At 52.3% G+C, this 23,084-nt stretch overlaps 8 protein-coding genes across 8 annotated transcripts; 3 read left to right on the plus strand and 5 right to left on the minus strand.

The window, feature by feature from the left end:
• Window positions 1-142: 142 nt before the first annotated feature.
• On the minus strand, window positions 143-2,125 carry N7474_007915 (chaperonin-containing T-complex alpha subunit TCP1; the record flags this gene model as incomplete). Its single annotated transcript, XM_057199325.1, has 5 exons — window positions 143-526; window positions 584-1,618; window positions 1,673-1,777; window positions 1,833-2,023; window positions 2,083-2,125. The coding sequence occupies 5 exons, from the start codon at window positions 2,123-2,125 to the stop codon at window positions 143-145; spliced, it is 1,758 nt and encodes a 585-aa protein (XP_057050026.1).
• A 177-nt stretch (window positions 2,126-2,302) lies between these two features.
• Window positions 2,303-4,303, plus strand: N7474_007916 (proline--tRNA ligase; the record flags this gene model as incomplete). The annotated part of the gene is made up of 5 exons (XM_057199326.1): window positions 2,303-2,602; window positions 2,655-2,714; window positions 2,767-2,936; window positions 2,996-3,347; window positions 3,377-4,303. Coding segments are annotated over 5 exons (1,809 nt in total), but the record flags the coding sequence as incomplete, so codon positions are not given.
• A 1,098-nt stretch (window positions 4,304-5,401) lies between these two features.
• N7474_007917 (uncharacterized protein) lies at window positions 5,402-7,534 on the minus strand (the record flags this gene model as incomplete). Its single annotated transcript, XM_057199327.1, has 1 exon — window positions 5,402-7,534. The coding sequence occupies one exon, from the start codon at window positions 7,532-7,534 to the stop codon at window positions 5,402-5,404; it is 2,133 nt and encodes a 710-aa protein (XP_057050028.1).
• Window positions 7,535-9,515: 1,981 nt separating this feature from the next.
• On the minus strand, window positions 9,516-9,999 carry N7474_007918 (uncharacterized protein; the record flags this gene model as incomplete). Its single annotated transcript, XM_057199328.1, has 2 exons — window positions 9,516-9,731; window positions 9,823-9,999. 2 exons carry the CDS (start codon window positions 9,997-9,999, stop codon window positions 9,516-9,518), a joined length of 393 nt encoding a protein of 130 aa, XP_057050029.1.
• Window positions 10,000-10,385: 386 nt separating this feature from the next.
• N7474_007919 (3' exoribonuclease family protein) lies at window positions 10,386-11,385 on the minus strand (the record flags this gene model as incomplete). The annotated part of the gene is made up of 2 exons (XM_057199329.1): window positions 10,386-11,194; window positions 11,253-11,385. 2 exons carry the CDS (start codon window positions 11,383-11,385, stop codon window positions 10,386-10,388), a joined length of 942 nt encoding a protein of 313 aa, XP_057050030.1.
• Window positions 11,386-13,366: 1,981 nt separating this feature from the next.
• Window positions 13,367-16,226, minus strand: N7474_007920 (phosphatidylethanolamine N-methyltransferase; the record flags this gene model as incomplete). The annotated part of the gene is made up of 2 exons (XM_057199330.1): window positions 13,367-15,966; window positions 16,055-16,226. The coding sequence occupies 2 exons, from the start codon at window positions 16,224-16,226 to the stop codon at window positions 13,367-13,369; spliced, it is 2,772 nt and encodes a 923-aa protein (XP_057050031.1).
• Window positions 16,227-17,433: 1,207 nt separating this feature from the next.
• nbp35 (Fe-S cluster-binding ATPase) lies at window positions 17,434-18,516 on the plus strand (the record flags this gene model as incomplete). The annotated part of the gene is made up of 1 exon (XM_057199331.1): window positions 17,434-18,516. One exon carries the CDS (start codon window positions 17,434-17,436, stop codon window positions 18,514-18,516), a length of 1,083 nt encoding a protein of 360 aa, XP_057050032.1.
• An 810-nt stretch (window positions 18,517-19,326) lies between these two features.
• Window positions 19,327-23,040, plus strand: N7474_007922 (DUF3433 domain-containing protein; the record flags this gene model as incomplete). The annotated part of the gene is made up of 1 exon (XM_057199332.1): window positions 19,327-23,040. One exon carries the CDS (start codon window positions 19,327-19,329, stop codon window positions 23,038-23,040), a length of 3,714 nt encoding a protein of 1,237 aa, XP_057050033.1.
• Between the last annotated feature and the right edge of the window lie 44 nt (window positions 23,041-23,084).

Here is a 23,084-nt window from a genome sequence, read left to right on the forward strand (position 1 = left end):
CACGGCCTACTGAAGTTCTATGAGGTGCAAAATGCAGTCTGTACGTACAGATGCAGTGGAAAACCACCGCCCAGGTCCATTTCTATGAAACATCGAATTATCATTTTTTTTCTAGCTGGGGAATTCACAAAGCACAGTAGCCCTAATGGCCATGGCCATCATCCTGCTTCTGCTCCGGGTCCAGCTTGATCATCGTGTCAATGCGCATGATGGCAATGCAGGCCTCGACGGCACTCTTGAGCTGCTTGATCTTGCTCATGCTGGGCTCAAGGACACCGGCCTTCAAGGTGTCGTGGACGCGGCCCTTCATTAGGTCCAAGCCGTAGTTGCGGTAGGTCTTCTTCTTGGCGATGGCCTTTTCTTCCTCGTTGACATCGCCCTCCTGCGCACGCTGTGATAGGGCGTGGCGAACACGGAGCTGGGCAACTAGCTCGGACGAGTCCTTGGCTGCGTTGACAGCGAGGGTCTTGGGGATGATGAGGAGAGACTGGGCGAATTCGCCGATGGCGAGCTGCTCGCGAGAGCCCTGTAGAGGAACAAGTTAGAAATGAGACATCAGAGAAGAATTGGGAGAGAAACTTACTACTGTGACTGCGAATTCCTCCAGATAGATGTGAAGAGCTGTTTCCACGGCACCACCTCCAGGCACGATGCTTCCGCTCTCCAGGGTCCGCTTAATAGCGCACAGAGAGTCGTGGACAGAGCGTTCCATCTCGTCCAAGCTGAACTCATTAGCGCCCCGAAGGATGATCGAGGCCGAAGTGTGGACCTTGGTTCCCTTGACAAGAATACACTCGTCATCAGAGATCCGTTCTTGCACGACTTCCTCGGCGTGGCCCAAGTATGACGACTCGAATTTCTCATCTCCGTTGAGGTCGGACAGAGTGCTGACCAGAGTGGCACCTGTGGCCTTGGCGATGCGTCGCAGGTCCTCCTTCTTGCAGCGGCGGACAGCCATCGCGCCCCGCTCAACGAACAACTTGAGAACCATGTCATCGATACCCTTGGTCGTGAACACGACGTTGGCACCGGACTTGAGGATCATCTCCACCCGCTCCAAGACAATACCGGCCTCCCGCTCGCGAATCTTCTCCAGCTGATCAGGGTCTTCAACGGTGATCTGAACGCCAAGCTTCATCCGCTCCTTTTGCAGGTTTATGTCCAGACAGGCGATCTTGGCATCGGGAATACGGGTCTTCATGGCCTGGGAGGCAACCGTGCAGTTCAGGGCATAGCCATTGACCAGAACCGACTCAGTTCCACTCTTACCGTGAGCCTTGAGCAGGTTCACAGCCTTGACCGGGTACTTGGTCTCATTCCTCTGGTTGGTCGTCTTCACCAGTAGCATCGCGTCCACACAAAGGTTCGCGAAGAAATCGGGATCGGAACCAATGATCTTACTCGACATGGACGTCTTCGCAATGTTAATCAAGCTGTCCTTGCCCAAGTTCTCCACCTTGGTCGCGACGTTCTCGTTCATATATTTCACAGCCTCCCGCAGAGCCAGCCTGTACCCGTTGATGATCGTGGTGGGGTGTATCCGGTTCTTCATCAGCTCATTCCCCCTTCGCAGAAGCTCGGCAGCAATGAGGACGACGGAGGTGGTACCATCTCCGACCTACTAAAGATTAGCAACTCGACTCTCTAGACAGGCGTAGATTGTCCCTCGTACCTCCTTATCCTGCTGCTGCGCCAAGTCCACCAGAATCTTGCCCGCAGGGTGCTCAATATCCAGTAAAGACAGAATCGTAGCGCCATCGTTCGTCACAGTCACATCCTAGCAATAGTCAGATACCGATTCGAAGCTCTGCGGGGTGTTGTGGTGTTCATACACCAATGTCATCCACCATCATCTTGTCCAGACCCGAGGGACCGAAGGAGCTCTTGATGACATTGGAAATGGCCTGGGTCGCGAGGACTGCAAAGAGATTAGCATTCAAACCCACCACAGAAGCTCGACACTCATCCCACATACCATTTTGCTCGCGAACATCGGCGCCAGTGATTTTCTGTCCACCCAAGACTGTGTGCGAGAGATGTTAGTCCAATGCTGCAAGGGTTTAAGGGGAAAGAGGAACTCACAGAGAGTATCCGCATTCCGCGGAGCCTCAAAGATGCCAGCCATGACGGAAGTGTAGCGAGAGTGTGTGATGGCCGAGCTGTGCTTTCGGTTTGGGGGGGAAATAATGGGGGGTGATTTTTGCCCGGGCGGTGAGGCCCATTTGTTTTATCCCACATTTATTTCTCAAACGGGGAGTCACCCTGTTTGTTCACCTGCTTCGCACCACACCTCGCCCTCACCATGGCTAGCCAGACTACCGACGCCTCTGTCCCTGCCGACGCTGCGCCCATCTCCCTGCCGGACCGCTCGGAGAACCCTGCCGAGCCTCAGGGCGAGTCCAAGAACGCTGCCAAAAAGGCTGCAAAGGCCGCGAAGCTGGCTGCTGATAAGGCGGGCAAGGCGGCCAAGAAGGAAAAGGGCATTGGCAAGGATGAGTCCAAGAAGGCCACCACCAAGCCTGCCAAGAAGAAGATTGAAAATGCTGCCTTGATCGGTATTGATGCCTCCAAGAGCGAGGATTTCCCTAGCTGGTACCAACAGGTAATCTCATGTCGCTAGCTTGACAGGCGCATAAACTGATCTCCATATGAAGGTACTCACGAAAGGCGACATGCTGGATTATTATGACGTCTCGGGCTGCTTCATCCTGAAGGTGTGTTATCGTTCTTGGCCAGAGAGAGAACCATTCGGCTAATTTGCTCCAGCCCGCTTCCTACTTCATCTGGGAGGAGATTCAGTCATGGTTTAATTTGAGGATCAAAAAGATGGGGGTCAAGAATTGTTCTTTTCCTCTGTTCGTGTCGGAGGATGTGCTGCAGAAGGAGAAGGATCACATTGAGGGTTTCGCTGCTGAGGTTGCATGGGTCACGCATGCGTATGGATCTCTTTTTTCATCCGTGTGAGGGTCATTATACTGACAACAAACTGATGCAGTGGTTCGACCCCTCTTGAGAAGAAGATTGCCATCCGTCCCACCTCGGAGACGGTCATGTACCCCTACTATGCCAAATGGATTAGAAGTCACAGAGACCTGCCATTGAAGCTGAACCAGTGGAACTCGGTGGTGCGCTGGGAGTTCAAGCACCCCCAGCCCTTCCTGCGAACCCGCGAGTTCCTGTGGCAGGAAGGTCACACGGCCCATCTGACTGAGCAAGCTGCTCGGCAGGAGGTTCAGCAGATCCTCGACTACTACGCGCTGATCTATGAGGAGCTCCTCGCTGTTCCCGTCGTCAAGGGCCAGAAGACCGACAAAGAGAAATTTGCAGGAGGGCTTTACACGACAACAGTTGAAGGAAATTATTTACCCTTGAACAGAATAAGAGGCGTCGAACTAACTTGTCTATAGGCTACATCCCCGCCACTGGTCGTGGTATCCAAGGCGGCACCTCCCACGGCTTAGGAACTAACTTCTCACGCATGTTCGGCATCACTGTTGAAGACCCCTCTGCTAAGCCCGGCGAGCAGAAGCCCCCTCTGCACGTCTGGCAGAACTCCTGGGGTCTGTCGACCCGTACGATTGGTGTCATGGTCATGATACACAGCGACAATCACGGCTTGGTCCTGCCTCCTCGCGTGGCGGAGGTCCAGACCATGATCATCCCCGTCGGCATCACGGCAAAGACGACCGAGGAGGAACGCCAGAAGCTTTATGCCGAGGTGGATGGCCTCGTTGCCGTTCTCGAGGCGGCCGGTGTCCGTGTCCTCAGCGACAAGAGCAGCAACTCCCCCGGCTGGAAGTTCAACCAGTACGAGCTGCGCGGTGTGCCCCTGCGCCTGGAGTTCGGCCCCGGCGAGTCGGCTGGCCACTTCGTCACCGCTGCGCGCCGTGATATCCTCGGAAAGGAGGGCAAGAGCACGATCCCTATCCCCGAACTGGCGACCGCGGTCCCTGCTCTGCTGGAAACTATCCAGTCCGATCTGTACAAGCGCGCTGATGCAGAGTTCCGCGCTCACCGCAAGCAGATCACCGACTGGGAGATGTTCACCCCTGCGCTGAATGAGAAGAACCTCCTTCTGATTCCCTTCTGCGGAACTGAGAAGTGCGAGGATCAGATCAAGGATATGAGTGCCCGTAAGGCAGAGGAAGACTCTGGCGAGGCCGAGGACTCCAAGGCCCCCAGCATGGGTGCCAAGTCGCTTTGCATCCCCTTCGAGCAACCTGAAGGGATCGAACCCGGCGTTACCAAATGCCTCAACCCCCAGTGTGGTCGACTGGCCGAAAAATGGTGCATGTTTGGCCGTACGTCAATCTTTTATCTCATTCTTACTGCAGCAACGCTAACATATTGTTACCATCAGGCTCCTACTAAGCTATTTCGTCGACTGTCGGAACCTGCGTGCGATTCTCACTTGATTTTCCATCAGGTGCAATGACATATTGGGACTAGACAGAGTCCTTCCGCGTAATAGAGGGTTGTGTCGAACCCTGCATCCATTGTCCGTCTTGCGATTGAGAGAGTCCCATCCAAGATACCTCGTAATTGTTTTTTCATGGCCGTGGAGTTAGGAATCGGGGAATTGGGTCGGGGGAAGGGATGTGGAAATGTGATTATGAGATGATTCATGCCTTTTATTATCAATTTCTCACTGCTTCTGTAAATGAGTCCAACGTAGTTTAGCTGTCTCATTCAAATCGTCAGACAACTACCGACAAGCTAGGGTTAGGAACACATGCTAGAAATGAAGAGAACCACACAGGGCTGGCTAGTGGATTGTTGAGTCAGGAACTAGAGGGAGACGAGAAACAAGGTGTCTGACAGTCAGATAAAGACCCCCAAGGAAATACACATATACAAGAGAGGGTGTACATGATCGAATTGAAAGGAAATAGTAGAAAAGAAGTAAATGAGAAAAGACGTTATAAAAAAAAGCTGTACAAGCACCAAAAACAAGGTAATTTGTTTTTGCAGAAAACTCCGTCCCTGGACAATGCGCAACCCCGATAGATAAGATATGAAGACAGTCAAGAAATTGGTGACGACACGAACACAAGGAAAACGACTTTTTGGCCCTGGGTCGGCACAGAGACAGGCAGAGAGCATGTGTGTATGGTATATGTAATAATTAGACAGTAGGTTGAAAAGAGGGACGGATGACATGAAGATAATGATTGTAAACGAGTCAGGCTTGTAAAGTAATCAAGGAACGAGAGTGCTAAAGAGCAGGCAAGAGGGAAAAGGACACTGAGAGCAGCGAACACAGATAGAGCAGATCGGCTTTTGTTCTTCTCTCTGGTATCATGAAAGCATCATTATCATGTGGCAGGGGTTTCTCAATCCAGCTCAGAGACATGGATTGAGACTGATTATATGCAGGAATCAAAGCAAAGCAAACCACCGACTAATAAGTGTCGACGGAGCGAGAACCACGAAGCTGCATCCGGGCGCGAGACAGAGGCGACAGACCAGTTTGGTAGGATGTGTTCGAGGACTTAGTAGGTTTGCTATCCCTGCGAGCACGCTGCGGCCAGTTCATGAGCTTCTGTGCGTCAACAGGTGAAGCCGAGTCGATCACATAGCGGACATTGTTCTCGTCGACGCCCTCGATCTGCACGCGCGGTGGCGGAGGGCCAGCCACGCTGGGGAGGTGGATGATATCGTCGTCCGTGTCTTCGCTAGTCTGGCTGTCCTTTGAGGGAGTGGAGTGCGCCTGCAGGCAGTAGACTGTGCCCGGGGTGTGGGGCATGATGTCGGGTGTGGTGCGCACCATGGAGGAGAGGTTGACATCTGCGGATTCGGAGCGGCGGCGTCTGCGAAATGTGGAGGTGGGTTTGGGGCCAGAGGAGGTAGGTGGCTTGTCGTTGCTCGCGCGGAGGAGGACGTCCATGTACGTCAGCTGGTCTCCCGTTGCCGGGCGAGGGGCAATGGGTTCTGCCGAAGTCTGATTCTTGATGTCCGCTAGGAGGCCTGGTGATGGGGGTGGTGCGTCGGTGTGTCTCCGGCGTGCTGGTACTGGGGAGGCAGAGACCTTGCGCAGGACCTTGGAGGGGACGATGGTAGAGATACTCCGGCGGGACTCGGAGTTTCGCCTATGTTTCATGAACGAATTCTTGCTCATCAGCTTGGGGCGCTGATTTTCCTTGGCAAACGAGTCCTGTTCTGACGACGGCGTGAATGGTGGGCCAGCGGCAGGAACGGGGACGCGCTGGAAGGCTTCGTGGGAATTGATTTCGCGCACAATGGCATCCTGGAGTGTTTCGTAGGTTGGATGAGGGCTGACGGCCTGACTGGACGTGTAGGCTTTATTGAACAGATCCATCATCTCCGAGACCTTGAAGCGCGGAGACTTAGACGAGGGACTAGGCTCTGGAAGCGGACTGCCCATGACCTCTGCAATGCTGGGGGCCCGTTTCATCTCATAATTGGAAGGCGTCGGGGGCTGGATGGCCTTGTGTGCGATCTTTGCCCGGCCGTTTGCCGCCAATTGCGTGTTGATCGAGAGGTCTCGCACGTTCTTTTTGGAGCTCACTCCCGGGGACGAAGGTGGAGGAAGAGGTCTCGATTTCAGGGACGAGCTTCGCGCTGTGGGAGCAGGTGGTCGGCCTGGGATGACGGGGCTTTCACAGGCGCCATCACCATTGCTCACTGGCACGGGTAGCGTGGGACTATCTGGTAATGGGGTATTGCTCCATCGTTTCCCTTGCTTATAAGCAGCAGGAACGCCCAGGCGCTGCACGGGGTCCGGGGCAGCATCCTCTTCAGCAGAGCTCTCTCCTGTGGACAGACTGGGAGCAGATTTCTGGACCCGAAGATGACCCGAGGATAACGTGGTAGCCGCCTCAGCCCGAGCACGGGATCTCGACCGTAGATCCTCCTCCGATGTCCATGTAGATTTCTTCTCTCCAGTGCGCTTCTTACGTTTGGAGCCCTCTGGGCTACGAACCCATCCAGGCGCCGCGGGAGAAGACCGACAACTCAAGCTCGACAGCGAGCGTACGGGGTCACCATATTTTGCAATATTCCGGTCCGCCACATCCTCTTGGTAGAGTGCCGACTGTATTCGGGAGCTGGCGTATCCTTTTCGATGTTGGATTCGGAGGAATCTGGTCATGTTCCGCTCGGCGACATCTTCGTTGTACGGACTGGATGGCGGCGAGAAGGGTTGTGCGGTAGAGTCCTGAAGCTGCTGAGATCTAGCAAGCGCATCCAGTAGGTCGACATGCCGGCCATTGGAAAGCGGTTGGGAGAGGTGAGCCTGCGTAAACGGCCCGGACAGAGAGGTGTGCGGCCGGGTTTCTAGCTGGTCGTGCAAATCCTCGAATTGCTTCTCGATCTGTTCAAAATGATGGTCCACATCAAACGACTGTTCAGGTCTAAACCCCGGAGAGGGACAACCAGGCGATGGAAGCCCGGCCATGAGCTTGGGCTCCGCTGCATACAGGTACTGTTCCTCAGCCTCCGCGCCTGTGTTTCCGAGGCTCGTTGCTGGCCGAGCAGGAGCCTTTTCTGAATGAAAAAGCTTCTTCAGAACCATGTTGCAATCCAGGAACAAGACGCCCATTTGTTAGGAATTGGGCGCACTGTGGACGGGGGACGGACCCTTTTCCACGCCTGCTGTGGAGGGGCGAGAACACAAAGAAAGTAGAAAAAAGAGGGAAAGAACGGTCCGAAGGTAAGAATAGGGACGAGACCAATGGCCGTCATACAAGAAATGAATGAACTATTGCGGTCATGGCAGCATTGAAAGCTCCGATGGCGGTTCTCACACGATCACATCCCTAGCTCCATGGTGGAAGTGGAAGGAGAGAAAGCGTACACACAAAACTCGAGGAAACACGGTGGATACGGGAAAACAAAGAAAGCAAACCAGGCTTGCCCTGTCAGTGCCCAGCGTGCAGATCGAGGCCTGGATCAGGGGCAAGCGTGGCCCGGTCGACTCCATGATCCGGCGTCATGGGTTCCTCCATATGGGGCCAGGCCGATGGGCGCGGCGACGGTTCGAACGCTAAGAAATTAAAGATGCTCCATCTGCCGGAGGACTGTCACGAACCGGCTTCGCACAATTCGCTCCGGAGGAGAAAAAGTCAAATGCTCTAGCGTGTCTCCATGCCCCATAGGGAGAAAGTAAAATGTGTTGGTGCTGGTGCTGGTGGCCGTGATAGACTGAATATCTTCCTATCTTCCGGTCCAAGCTTCCAAGATAAAACGTCCAGGCTGCATTAATTTCGCAGTAGGTCGATAGCTAAGAGCTCCTGCGGCCCTTAACGGCCCTGCCCAGGACAGCAATTGGGGGGAGAGACCAGAAAAAGAGGGCGATGGAGTCCCCAATTTCCGATCGAGCTGTCATTGGTGTGACGGAAGTAGTGATCGTCAAGCGCCAGCCCGTTCTAGCGGGTCTAAACGTGCGACCCGGTCCCTTTTATGGGGTTGATGCTAGCCCGGGCGGGAAACACACTTTTTCTGGTCCATCATTTGGAAGCCCCTCGTCGTAATGAATCCGGATTTCTTGGTCGATCCTCCGGGCAGTGCCGGAAGCGAACCAGATGTATATCTAGGGAGCAGGTGTTAGCGACTGAGGTCAGTCCATAAGTAAATAAATAATGCTCCGCCCGATTCACATCAACCTTGGAACCAAAGCCAAGCTAATAAAGCAGGGGCGAAGAGAACCCCGTGTCATGTCAGTTCATCACACAGTCACATACAGTAGTCAACTTTATCCTCCGTTGTCTGTCAGTACAGTGCGTGTGGTGGTGTGCTCCTTTCTGTTCCTGCGAACACCTGCTCCTCCGATCCGCAGCAAAAATCGATCGATCGATTTTCGGTTCGATTTTGATTTTCGAGATTGGCGATGGGCGATGGGCGATCCACACTACTAAAATAGGTTAGTGTAGTTAGTCCAGTCCAAATAAGAAGGTCGAGTCAGGGAAATAACAACAGTTGAACTTTATAAAATAGTTGATCGTGTGCTGCCTGGAAATGATCGAAAATGCCTTGCTGTTGCCTGAAACTGCCTTTCTAAGAAACCAACCAAACCGCAAGATCAATAAGAGGGAATTAGCACGGTGTGCTTTTGGTCTGGACATGCAAGGTTGCGATGTCCCGTTCGATTGCGTCGCGAGAGGTGTTGCGCCGTGAAATAGTTAGCCGAGTAAGACATGTCAATGGCTATTGGAGAGGATGAAGACTTTGACAACGGGTCACGGCTCCAGTTGTTGCCAATACATGATCGACCCAGGGCTCCAAAACAGATTCAGGTAGTGGATTCTGTTACCATGAGCGAGGAAGCTCCGGACGAAATGAGCAGCTGGCTATATCTAATGCAAGCTATATCAGGCAAATGTGTGAATGGTTGCTTGATTTCAATCGATTCAACTAACTAACCCAGATTGCACTCCTTAAGCACCGAGACACCCGAAATTCACACCGTATTCACCATATTCAGAAAAAAAAAAGCAAATCACCCCGCCAAATGGGCAGTACAAACTCCCCTAAACCTGATCGAAGTGAGGTCGGATTTACTCCTCCTGCATGACCTCCCGCATGATATCCTCAAAGGTAGGGCTGGTGCTGCCATCAGCATCAGTCTGGCCCTCGCCCTCGGTGGCGGCCACGCCGTCATCCTCAGGCACAGTCTTGGGCATGCCCTCAAGGCGGGCCTTCAGACGAGTGAAGCGCATGCGGCAGGTAGGGATCTTGATGCCGTAGACATCAGCGACAGCCTTGTAGTTGACCTGATTGTAAGAGAGTATGTCAGCAGATGTGCAGGGCAGTACAGGAAAAGATATAAAGAAACCTTTTCAGGAAGGGGTGAGAAAGACTTACGCTGCCGTTAGGTCCGGTGTTCTGAATGCAAGTCCAGAGGAACTGCAGGTCCTTGTCCTCAGACTTGGGAGTCTTCGGGACCTTAGGAGCCTTGGGAGCCTTGGGGGTGCCAGACACGTCCTTCTTGGGCGTGGCCGGGTCACCCTTCTCCTTGGACGAAGCAGCCTTGGGAACCATGTTGGAAGTTCAGAAGTTGGAGTAGAGTGAAGTCTAGGGTGGTGTTGGGGATGTGTCAGTGTGCGGGTCGGTGAAGGAGCTGCTGGTGGAAGTGATGGATGAAGACGAAAGAAGTGACAGGTGGGTAACGGCAAGTCGAGCGTTCAGACTCGATATGCGGAGAGAGCAGAGAAGTAATACAGATGTTCTTGAAGGGTAGACGGTGGGTTATATACTTACAAAGTTGGATGAAGCGTTGGGAGAGTGCGAGTGGGAAGCGGTGCGGAAGGTGAAGAGAAGATGGAGTGGAAGAGGAAGAAGGAGAAGGATGGACAATCATGGAACTTCATTATCATTCACGCGTAGGCAGACACAACCGCACACCAGCCACCCTATTTGCCTACCGATCAAACAGTTTGCCCAATGGCCCTTTCCAGCGATTCCTTCACTGCCTCCCCAAGAACCATATGAGCTCCCCGAGCAGCATCCACAGCACCATCTACTAGTGCTTCATGTCCCGACCGTCCATCCTGTTCATCCAATGCTACCTTTGAAGTGCCCCCTTTGAGCCACAGCGCAGTGATTTCATCTCGCGCGGGCATATAACCCACCACACAAGCTGAGACGATTGACCGGTGCTCAGCCGGGTCAGTATCCATCATGAGTTGTGGAGCACCACCATCATGGTCAGTGACCAAAGCAGCAACACCACCAGCCACAAGATCCAGACAGTCGATATGGGCATCTGCAATGGCCGCCGAAGCAGCGTTGATACATCCCGCCAGCACATTCATCATGCCCCACGAGGCATCGTGTGAGTCTGGCGCATCGCCCCACCAGCGATCATCCTCCGCCTCAATAATGGTGATGGTGATATCCAGTCCACTCTTGGGCCAGCGCTCTGCAATAATTGCGCCCCGAAGGGCTGTTTCCAGGTGCACGCCGAGATCGCGCTCGCTGGCGTCGCGGATATGGCCCTTGCGTTTGCGGGCCGCGAACGGCGCATACTTGACATGCGTGGTCAGGACAATGTTTGGTGAAAATGCAACAGAGCGAGGGAGCGGTTTTGGTCCATGGACGGTGCAGGCCAGCTTCAGGGCCGAGGAAGGCGGGATCAGAGATTTGGGGTTGGCGCGCGCGGCGGCCAAAGAGGCCGATGGCTCGAATTCAAGGTATGAGGAGCCCGAGGCCGATGGGATTAGGCCCGTCTTGAGGACTGACAGTACAGCAGGTTAGTTGGTGTATAGCAAAAAGGTGTGGGTGCTTAGTCCTACAGATTTTCCTGAGCTCGGAAGGTTGGCGCTGACGGCGCGCACGGTCTGCGTCCTTGATCGAGGGCAGTGAGGTGGCATATATGGCCGGCCTGGTGCCACCAGGAGGTCCATTGATGCGTCTTCGGTCAGCCATCACACATGTTGCGAAAGCAAACGTCGTTGGAGAATTGAAGATGTTCGGAATGGACCTGCCAGTGTTTGCACTGTTTGCATCGGTGGCCGCTGACGCTAGTCTCGCTTCTTTTTTTCCCTTCCGCCCTTTCCTTTTTCCTCTGCTCTTGTTCTTTCTCTCCCACACACTCGACCATCTGCCTTCAAAATGTCGAAGGCGTTGGTTTTTACTTTAGCAGCTCCCATCCCGACACTAACATAGCTTACTGTGAGTCTCTTCCCCCATCATCTCCCCCGGTTCCCCCCCCGTCCACATGACGAAAGCCTACCAAAAATTCTGTTCCGGCGACAACCCATGAGCCATGAACAAACATGCATCACCATCTGATCGACAACTCCATATCTCATTCTTTACATATTTGGATCTTGTCTATCAGAGACTGACAATGTCCAAGTTATCCAGGTTTCTGATCCCCGGCACTTGCACAGCGTTGATGAGCTCTGTCAGCCAAGGTATGAGAACAATCTCTTCTTCTATTCTGCCTTCCCTCCCATATGATGAGAAAAATTCATTCAGTTCTGCTTCTGCAAACTTCTTGAAGATAACCAAATACCATTACCAAAACTTTCTGATCCCTGTCCCAAGCCATTCTGTTCATCTTTCCCGTTCGATGACAAGAGAAAGTACTGACAGACCCAAGACATCTTCTAGGCCTTGTAACTCTTCTCTGCCCCTGGCTCCCTTGACAAAAGGTATGGATAAACTCTCTTTTTGCTGCTACACAACACCTCCCTCCCCAATTCTACATGATGACAACAAGTCAATCCATTCAACGATCTCCTCGGAGAACCGCCCCTCGAGTACGCCCCCGGACATCCGGCGTGAAGCGGTAAGCCAAGAAATGCCTATGGGCAAAAATCGCACGCACACTCTCCATCTCCCTAATACTGGACCTTACCTCCACCTGGAGGAAAGGGAGGATGGTTGTGGAGCTCGTGGAGGTGTGATTCCCGTCCTTTTTTGTCCTAGTTTCTGGCTGTATGCTGCGGATCCCGGTGTTGGGATAGGTTATGCTTGGCTTTGTGTCGACTTAGCTCGTGCTGGGCTGCTCGTCCGTCTTGGATGACTGTTCGGTGCGAGCGGCCGGCAGGGGATGGGATGAGTTAACCGGCTTGGCTGATTTTTTTTCCTTTTACGTACTTGCATTCTGCTTCTGGGTGAAGCTGTTTGCAGTGCCGTGTTTACACGCACACTCCTGGATATGGGATTTGGACTTGTGCTGACCATGTCTACAGTTCAAATCGTAAAATACTGCCTTAAGATATAGATATGTTTAGTACCTAGTGCAAATTTAATGATTGACATTTGGTCTATATTCTGGTCTATACCACCTCTCGAGAAAAGTGAAACTATCCCTGAAGCTATGTACGATGAGAAGAGTGAAGAAGGGCGACGAAAGTAAGAAGAGAAAAAAGAGATGTCCTGCTCTTCTCAAGGTCCTCAGATAGACAAACCATTTCCTTGACCGCCGGCACAACTCGTCCAGTCCGGTCAGCAGTTATCTTCTTTTTGCTTCTATCTCGATCTATGAGAATCAAACACATCGATCAAGTAAAGAAAACATCCCGGCGGGGATTTTCAGGCAGAACCACCCTGTAAGTCGTCATTGTTGACATCCCGCCACTCGTCATTCCATGCCCGGATCATGAGAGAAACATGGAGTCTCGGGAGTTCTGAGTGTGATTTTGGTTCATTCTTTCCCCTCGGTGGGTGTCGTCGTCCCGTTGGATCTGGACATACTGTAGGGAGCCTGGGATATCGTTAGCACATGAGTATTGGCGCATAGATAGAGCAAAGACATACGAGAACTTTCTTGGCGTTGCATATCCTCCACGCCAGGTTTCGGACGTTCCCATCTGCCTTGACGACTTCAGGAGCTAACTCGATACCGAACCTATGCGACCATTAATAAGCAAATACTAGTTCAGAACCGAAGAGAAACTCACATCTGATGAACGGCAAAGACGACCCGTTTGGCAAACTTGCCTTCCCGCTCGACGAGTCCGCCAAACTGTTCGTCCACGGTCTCCGGAGCGACCTCAGGATCACGGTCGAAGCAGTTGCGGACGACAGGAAGCAAAGCGTTCTCGACGGCCGTCTCGACAATGCCATTGGCATCGGCGACGGTGTCATCCTCGTCAAAGCGGCAAATGCGGATCTCAAACGGTCTTGAGATTGCCATGACATTATGCATGCCGTTGTGGTGATACCGGAACTCGAATACGCCCTGTGTCCAGAAGAGCTTGTCGCCCGAGAACACGATCTCGCCCGACGCAAAGTCACGGCTGTCGTTGTCCTTACGGTCAGACGACGGAATTACCACGTCGCTGGTGACGATGCCTTTCTCGCAGGTCAGATTGTCATAGACGCCCTCGTTGGTGGCGACCCAGCGGCCCTGTGACGAGACTCGGGAGACTTCACGCGACGTGTTATCGGTGACACGATAAAGGCCGATCCAGTCTTTCTTGCTGTGGTTGAGCGGGGCGGCCCATTTGACCTTGATGGGAGCGCCGTATTCGAAAGAGAGGTTCTTCAGGTCGCCTCGTCGGTCCAGGGGCATGCGTGCGTTGGCTCCCTCACGGCCCTTGCCCTGATCGGTGTCACCGACATTTACGGCATCGGTGCCTTCCACAGATAGCGAGTAATCACGGAGATCAAAGCCCGCCAGATCGGGGTCGATCCGGGAGATAGTGACGCGCGCAGGGTATTTCTGGAAGAGCGCCGTGGTATCCTTGACGAAGGTGTTAACACCGGCAGCTAGCTTCGGGCGGGCATTGTCGAGAATCTCCTCGATGAACTCGAAGGACTCATCGAACATCTTGTCGACACTGCCGTGCAGTTGCTGGAGAGAAGGCGGCAGAGACTTCTTCAGATTCTTGACGACGCCGCCATCCTGGCGCAGGCTACGACCATACAGCTTCTGCATGTGAGGACGTTCCACAAACTGAATAAAGGCCAGGCTCAGGATGTGACTGAGGAGAGCCAGGAAGGTAATGGCTCCACTGCTTGTAATCAGCACCGCGCCCCAGACACCAGCCAGACCCAAGACGCGTTCTGGGTTGTTCAAGAAGCGATAGATGCCATCATAGCTCAGCTTCAGCGATTCATCGAAGAAGAAATCACCATAAAACCAGCCGAATTCGCCCAGAGTGTCGTAGATGCTGACCGAAGTCCAAATCTGCAGGCAGATTAATCCTGCTCCCAGGACATGCCGGAACAGCACCAGTCCATAGCCCCAGTCGGCAGGGACGGTATACATCTTCCAGACAGCAGCGATGAAGCTGGCGTAGCACATGATCATGCTGAGATGGTAAGTACCCTTCCACTGGTTCCAGGCTTCCACCGGAGTCTCGCCGTACTTGACAAAATGTCTCGTCCATGCCTTGGTATTAGACTGGTTGGTGAGTAAATACCCAATGCCTACAGAGTACCACACTCTCCATGCCATAGCATTAACCACGAAAAGCAGTTGGTACCACGGAGTGGAGGGCGTCAATGCGGTGACTGCAAATACGAGCAACTGGATGAGCATAATCGATGAATCCGTGGTCCTATACAGATCCAGGTTGTGCAACCCGAGAAGATTGTGGACCGATGGCGGCGGCTTAGCCGAATACGATGAAGACGCATTGGGCGACAGGTCATCAGACACCGATGGTGCAGTCGGCGTGTCTGGCCCGATGTTGAGATCCGAGGTGGAGTCGGTTGGTCGCTTTCGGGGCGGAGGCGGATTGTAGGTCTTCTCGATGTGGGGATTCTCGACTAGAACCAGGAAGGCAAATTGGGCTGCATGGGCAAGAATCGAGATGAATAGCACTTTGTAGCTCGCCGCCATCAGCGAGATACCGTAATATCCCGCGTAGCCGACCGAGTACATGGGGTGAGGGGCCATCTCGAAGACACCGTCGAAGGTCAGCTCCTGGTCGATGAGGTAGAAGAAATCTCCCCAGTACCAGGCATAGTCCTTGACTACGCGATGGGCATCTAGTTTGACCCAGAGATTGAACAGCACTAGCACGATGCCCGCAGTCCACCGCAGGATGGTCATGATGCTGCTCTCGTCCTCGGGCTGGTGGCCGCAGGCAATGGCAAACAAGCAGTAGGTCGTGAAGTCACACATCAAGATCACATCGACCAGACGCCGAAAGACAAGCCAGGTATTGTATTCAATTGGTGCTTTTTCGAACGAGTAATCGTGCGGGATCTTGGTCTCCAGTTCCCGCTTGATCAAACGGTACAGACTCGGGTGTGGATTATCGCCGGTGGCTGGGTTGACAAAGATCTTGGTCTTCTTGGCCCATCGGATCAGCGTCTTGTGGTGCGACTGGTTGTGTAGCAACCATCCAATCCCTGCGTTGTAGGCCGCGCGCCAGAAGAGATACATGACGGCTGTGGCGGGGATCTTGAGACCCGTGGGGAGCAGCCAGACCAGCAAGATATGGCCTGTCAACAAGGCCAGCACCGCGAGATCGGACAGGTTCTTTGGCTCGGAAGGCGAGAGCAGCTGGGAGACCATGTCGTGGGTCTGCGGCACGGTGAACACTGTGTCGGGCGCATTCAGGTTAGCATGACTTCCAGAGAACACAAGACCTCGACAAATGCAATTGCGACCGAAAGAAACGCGCCATACCTGTCCCATCGGGGGTTCTGCCAAAGGTCTTCAGCTCTTGGCCGAACTTGTCAGTGAACTCCACTTCGCCAGAGGACACGAGAGCATCGCGCCCTGTTGAATCGGGACGTGATACCCGCTCCCGCAGCCCGTCATGGGTCTGCTGGGTACCTGTTGAGAGGCCGTGGTCCATGATGTGGTGAGGCGAAGAAGGAACGGGAAAAAGAGGAAGACGCGGAAGTGGCAGTTGGCATGTGACGGGGGACCATGTGACTTGGGAAATCTATTGTGTTAGTTGAGGGTGTCTTCTGTCAACCTGTGGTTGTTAGAGAGAAGTCTCCAGTATTTATGACATATGGGGACATGAATGGGCCTTGGTTCGAGTGGAGTCCATCCGAAGGGAGCAGAACTGCACCGAAAAGTCAACAGACACACTTGTCCTGTCCCTATTATCCTGGCGGGGCTACTCGCTGATCCACACACCCCGACACGGAGAATCCGCACTTGCCGCTGGTCCCCGTCAAAAACTTCACTAACGTGCAGATGCGCGCGCATTGAGATCGTGTCTGCATGAAGCAGGGATCCATGATTGGGTCGAGTGTTGACATCATCCCTGCTGGACTGGGGGATGGCGAACCAGAGCTCGGCGTTGCGGGTGGGAACAATCACCGTGGATGCCAGGGCATCCCGAGATTCATAATGAATACTGCTAATGCAACGCCTAGTTAGTCGGCTAAAGCATTGCTGGTCGCGCAGCCAGTGAGATGGGTGAGATCCTGCATGGACCTCTCTGGCATCGCCGGAAAATCAAGATTCGGCACGGTGTCTGTCTGCCCAGAGGCACAGTTCCGGCGGTCCATTGGGCTGGAGGCCTTTGCCTGCACGTCATGCTTCACTGGACATTATTTCCTGTCGCTCCAATGCTCTCACTAAAGATCCATATTCCCCCACTTGATATGCTTAGATTGGTCAGCCCGGGCCTTTCCGCAAGAGAAGGTGTACTTTGCTATTGTTCACGTATAGATCATGCTTGTAAACAATCATATTATTCCTACTGTAGGTCTGCGAATAACACTCCTTAGTTTAGGTAAATTATTGTCTCCTCGAGCCGAATCGGTGATCAGCGCCACAAAAGTCATGCCCTGACGAAGATCGGCGGAGTACACGTCCATAAATATATACTCCCGTAGTATAACGCAGAATTGTAGTACTAGACAGTAGCGAGACCGAATCCTGTCGTTAACACCTTCATCTATAAATTCTCAAGTAGTTCTCCATATACTTCATTGTTCCTGTATACACGGAACCCCCACCCAATCGCCACCCGCGGGTTAGTCATGGTCACCTGATTATCAATCACTTCTCCGCCACTGACTCTTTTTCTTCTTCACTCACTCACCATGGCACCCTATGTGGAAGAGCCCCCGGCGGTATCGCTGGATGTGCCATCCAAGATGGCACCGAACCTTGTCGCCCCCGAGCCTGGTAAATGCACCTCCCAACTCACCGATCCAACCCCGCTAACAAATCCCCCAGAACACTGTCCCGGCCCCGAATCCGAACAAGCCGGTCAAGGCGATGCCTGCGCAGGCTGCCCTAACCAGCAAATCTGTGCATCTGCACCAAAAGGCCCCGACCCCGACATTCCAATCATCACGGAACGGCTCTCTTCGATCCGACATAAGATCCTGGTCCTCTCCGGCAAAGGCGGGGTGGGCAAATCCACCTTTTCCACGCTGCTATCACACGCATTTGCCGCCAACCCGGAGTCAACGGTGGGAATCATGGATACCGACATTTGCGGACCCTCGATTCCGAAGATGATGGGCGTGGAGTCCGAAACCATTCACGTGAGCAACGCAGGATGGAGTCCCGTCTGGGTAACAGACAACCTGGGTGCAATGAGTGTGCAGTTCATGCTACCCAACCGCGATGACGCGGTTATCTGGCGCGGGCCCAAGAAAAACGGCCTGATCAAGCAGTTCCTTAAGGACGTCGATTGGGGCGAGCTTGACTATCTGATTGTTGATACCCCGCCCGGCACCTCGGACGAACACCTGTCAGTCAACTCGCTGCTCAAGGAGTCTGGCGTCGATGGCGCGGTGGTTGTTACTACCCCGCAAGAAGTGTCGTTGCTCGACGTCCGCAAGGAGGTAGATTTCTGTCGCAAGGCGGGCATCCGCGTCCTGGGTCTCGTGGAGAACATGTCCGGGTTTGTCTGCCCGAACTGCACACACGAGTCACAGATCTTCCGCGCGACAACTGGCGGTGGTAGACGTCTTGCCAAGAAGATGGGCATCCCTTTCCTTGGTGCTGTCCCGCTTGATCCGCGCGTCGGCATGTCCTGTGACTTCGGAGAGAGTTTCATTGATAACTTTCCAGATAGCCCTGCCTCCAAGGCGATTAAGCGGGTTGTGCGCGCTGTTGGTGAAGCTGTTGGCGAGAAGGCTGATGATGTTTTGCCGGAGGATATGATTGCCTGATTCACGGGGTTTCAACTGTTGTCTTTTCAGCGTGGGATATTCTTTTTTTGGAAGTGGCTACCATTCCCTTCCTATCGGCGCTTTGTTTTGAGGGCATAGATTTCAACTGGGATACCATGGTTTGATTGAGATGGCTTACGACTTTCAACGTTACATAGCTTAGATACATTTGAATGAAATTTGTCTATACCTACCAGTTTTCCTCTGGCTGTTTCTTTCTGATCTGCGGCCGCTTGTATGCGAGCGCTCGGCTAGAGTATCACGGGCCCTGTCTAATAATAGGTCGAAGTATCAGTCTGTAGATGACTACACACGGGCTGTATGCAGGGTCTATACCCTTGTTAATTTAAGCGCCGAAGTGTGCTGGCAGCGCAGAAGCAGTGGGACTAGGGCTTTTTATACACGCGGGGATTGGATCACAATTGACGCCGCCAATCTAAACCCTGTCAGTCCAACGGCGGCTAAGAAACGAAGGATCTATCAACTCTACAAGGCCAAGATCATTTCCCTTGATGGTAAAGCTCGGCTCAAATCCCTACACTTTCAAGCCTCATCGGACAACCGCTGTTTCATCAACATGCTAGATCAAATGGTTGCCGCCGCGGCGGCTGTAAGGCAGACAAAAGGGTCTTGCGCCAATTCATAGTCCAGAAATAATAAATTGAGCCTCCCACAAGACAGAGTCAAATCGAAATTTTTTAATGAGTAGCAGCTTCTGCTCCATGTTGCCAAAAAAAAGCTTATCTCGCACCCTCTCTCGACTCGTCATACTCTTCCTTCGTTTCTGGAAGCAGATTTCCGCCGCGCAGCATGAACCTCAAACTGAATCGGGTGTACGGTACACTTTCATTCCGGTCACCAGAAAATAAAGCACCTGAAATATCTGGCTGGCGACCTTCATACCTCCGAAAGAGGGTACTGGTTGCATTTGCGATTTGTTTTGTTGGAATGATAGCGGCCCTAGAAGCACTCTACCAAGTATCCTCAGCCAATTCCGGAATCACGTCTTCCATTCAAAGCCGCCGCTACAGCTGGACGTACGGGCCCACTGCTATTCTAACGGTCGTGGCCGCTTTCTGGTCGCGAGTTGAGTTTCAGGCCAAGCAAATCGCTCCATGGCAGTCAATGCTCAAAGGGCCCGAAAAGCCCCAGAAAAGCGTTCTCTTGGACTACATCTCCGAAATGCAGCCCGTTTCCTTGTTCAAAGCCGCCAGGAATAAACACTTTGGCGTAGCTGCTGGTGTCGCATGCTCGATGCTTCTGCGTACACTCATCGTCTTCTCAACCGGCCTGTTCAGCCTGCAGCAGGTTCAGATTTTGAAGAAAGATTTTCCAATCCAGGTGCAGGGCTCTATTAACTCGTTAAATTCTTCCATGCTTGCTGCTGCCACGATTCAGCCATTCGATATCATCAATGGCATTGTCTTTGAAAATGTCTCCTACCCCGTCGGTACCACGGCGAACTTTACATTTCCGACCTTCTCTGTCTCTAACTTTTCTGCCGACGCCACTATCACTGCAAATATTAGGGGACTAGCGGCAGATCTGGATTGTGAACCTGCCGATTTTGACGTTAAGCGTTGGGTGGAGAACATACCCAAATCTGAACCTAACCCACTGAAACTCAGTCCATCTAGCTTTGCTTACACCCTGCCATCGATTTATGACAACCAGTTGTACACGCCATCTTGCAGGATATCCAATGTGACTATCAATATACCAACAATTGGAGGCAGTCTCATCAGTGATCCAACAGTTAAAGACAGTATCCATCCCCGCTATGTGGGAAAATTAGCATTTGGACGGTGCGATGGCATGAACAGCTCATATGGAAACCGCATTATCATGATCCTAGCTGAAGCTCATCTCAGCTTGTCTGCAAATTCTGCGGATATGTCTGATTTTGGGAATCATATCACCTCGAACATTATTCTGAAACGCTCGGTTCAGATGATCTGCAAACCCACACTCTCCATCCTTACTCTTCAAGCCAGAGCCAGCACAAGCAACAAATTTTCAACTGTGGATCTTACAGAGATAGAAAGGAAGGATTTCAACACCTTACCTAGTCTGACAGCTTGGGACATTGCGAGAAATATACTGGCAGTCACAGCACCCCACGACAATCTTGAACCTATTGAATACCATGATCCCTTTTTTGACGACTCCAGAGAAACAATGAATGTCGACTGGCCATTGAGGATTGCTGTTTGGTTAGCGGGTGCAGCTGGAAACATTAACAACATCTTCAAAGCCGGTGTGCTGCACGATGGAGTTTCATCGTATTATCGCACAATGGCTGCCCAGCTTGTTCATATAGGACTAGAGCAGCAAAACGAATTGACGATGAACGGCTCTGCTGTTACCAATGAGAATCGAGTCATGATGAACCAGCTGCCACTTCGCGTGATTCAGGCTTTCTTAGCAATTGGTATCCTCCTGGCGGGTGTGATAATTACGCTGGTTTCACGAGACACGCTGATTCCTTGGAATCCGAATCATATTTCAGCAATTGCAGCAATCATGGCCAAAAGCAAAGCATTTCGTGAGTCCCTTTACGGGAGTAGCACAGCATCACTCGAAGTTCTTGCTGAACGCCTGGGAGGACGGCGCTATTACTCAGAGCATGCGGCAGAATATCTCTCTATAGCCGCAGTGGACGATACGTCTAATGACCGAACCAAAAAGGGCGGTCGCTTCTTTGAACCTACGGACAGTGTCCAAGAGTGGAAGCCATTTCCCAACCTTATCGTTCGCATCGTTGCCTTTATCACAGTGGCAATGATCATTGCCGCTCTAGAGATTGGATTACATCTCTCAGAGAGAAACAGAGGATTAGGAGGTGCCTCTCCTACTGAAACGGTGCATTACCTGTGGACTATGTTACCTGCCTTAATAATGGTAATCATCGGCCTTTTCTTCACAAGCATGGACTTCAACACTCGCTGCCTGGCCCCATACGCACGCCTCAAACATCGCACTGGTGCAGCATTCAAGCAGTTCATGGCAGTCACCTTCCTCGACTCGCTTGCTACAATCAACATTTTAAATTCAATTCACCTCAGATATTTCGCTGTTCTAGCTACCACGCTAGCTACTATCATAAGCTCGTTCTTGACGATTGTTACTAGCGGCCTATATTCCACCGTCAACGTGCCTCTACACATTAGCACGAATCTCACGCAAGGAACGACCTTTTTCGGAACATACAAGGTCAGCCATATTAACTGGCCTTATAAAAATTACTGGCCTTACATATCTGAGTTTTCCCCTTACTCATCGAAAAATGGTTCTGATACCTATGATGGGATTGTGGTTGCCAAATACATCGTTCGAGACAATCTTCCCTTCCCGCATTGGACCTACGATGACCTTGCCTTCCCCGAGCTCTTGATAAATATAACATCGAATGACAAGTTATTCGATGGACAATTTGTGGATATCCGAGTTCCGGCCATGAGAGCTACCTTGATATGCCGTCTACAAACAGGCGCTGAGCTTGAGGGCTCGTACGCATATCATGAACTGTCCCTTACACCGCCTAGTGCGCTCTGTGATCTCAATGGAACCGGCTTGGGCTTGTCAGCAGCTTCCGGTTATTTTGAAATTTCGGGGATCAACAAGAACACCACAGTCTTTGGCAAAGTATTCAGCAACCCTTGTCAGAGTGACAGTACCGAGACTTCGACCTCCACCGGCTCTGCTACAGTCAAGATCAGTGACCGCTCAATACACTATGTCTGGGGTTCACTTGCCAACAACGCAATTGAACATATCGCCTCCTTGACGTGCGGTGAATCTGCGGAGATGGTGGACACCCAGACACGCTTTCAATTGCCTGAGTTCAATGTTGTCGACGATCACCCCCCAGTCCCAGATGAAAGCTCAGCCAGGCCAGCCGAGAAATTCACCGAACCGCCTGATTGGGCCGGCCTGGACTATAATAATGTACCGCTGGACAGCTTCTTCCAGACGCTTTTGGACGGTAAATTCGCGATTTCCGAAGAGGATCTTGGCCTTGCGGACAGGAATGAGAAAGTCATACAGGCAATCAAGAAACAGCACAAGATCTATAAAGCACAACTTTTCAACCGTTGCAATCGCATCTCGACGAATGGTACGTTGGATAATTCTCCACTGCTTGGAAATATCACTACGGCCGGTCGCCTGAGACTAGTCCAAGATGCAGTCTCCACGCGGGTCTTAGAGGCCTTTCTCGCCACCATGCTGGCCTTAGGGATCCTTGGTTCCGTGTTGATGAACACAGATCACATTCTGCCGAAGAATCCGTGCAGCATCGCGGCAGTGGCAAGTCTCTTAGCAGACTCCAATTTCCTGTATCAGTATGAGCAGTATGTGGGAAACCCGAATGATAAATCAGTAGGTGAGGCTTTGTTTGAGCATTGCCGGTTTTTCCTTGGTTGGGGCGATGATGAGTCCTTGAATAAGTCAAACAGTGACAAGTTTACGATAAATCGTATTGAATACGTCGGTGAGAAGGATATACCGGAAGGGTGGATTTGAAAAGGATGAAAAAGATGTGCATATGATTGGTCTGGTTTGAAGAG

Source organism: Penicillium riverlandense, assembly GCF_028828495.1.
Source record: "Penicillium riverlandense strain IBT 135883 chromosome Unknown utg000007l_segment0_segment0, whole genome shotgun sequence".
Classification (NCBI taxonomy): Eukaryota; Fungi; Ascomycota; class Eurotiomycetes; order Eurotiales; family Aspergillaceae; genus Penicillium; species Penicillium riverlandense.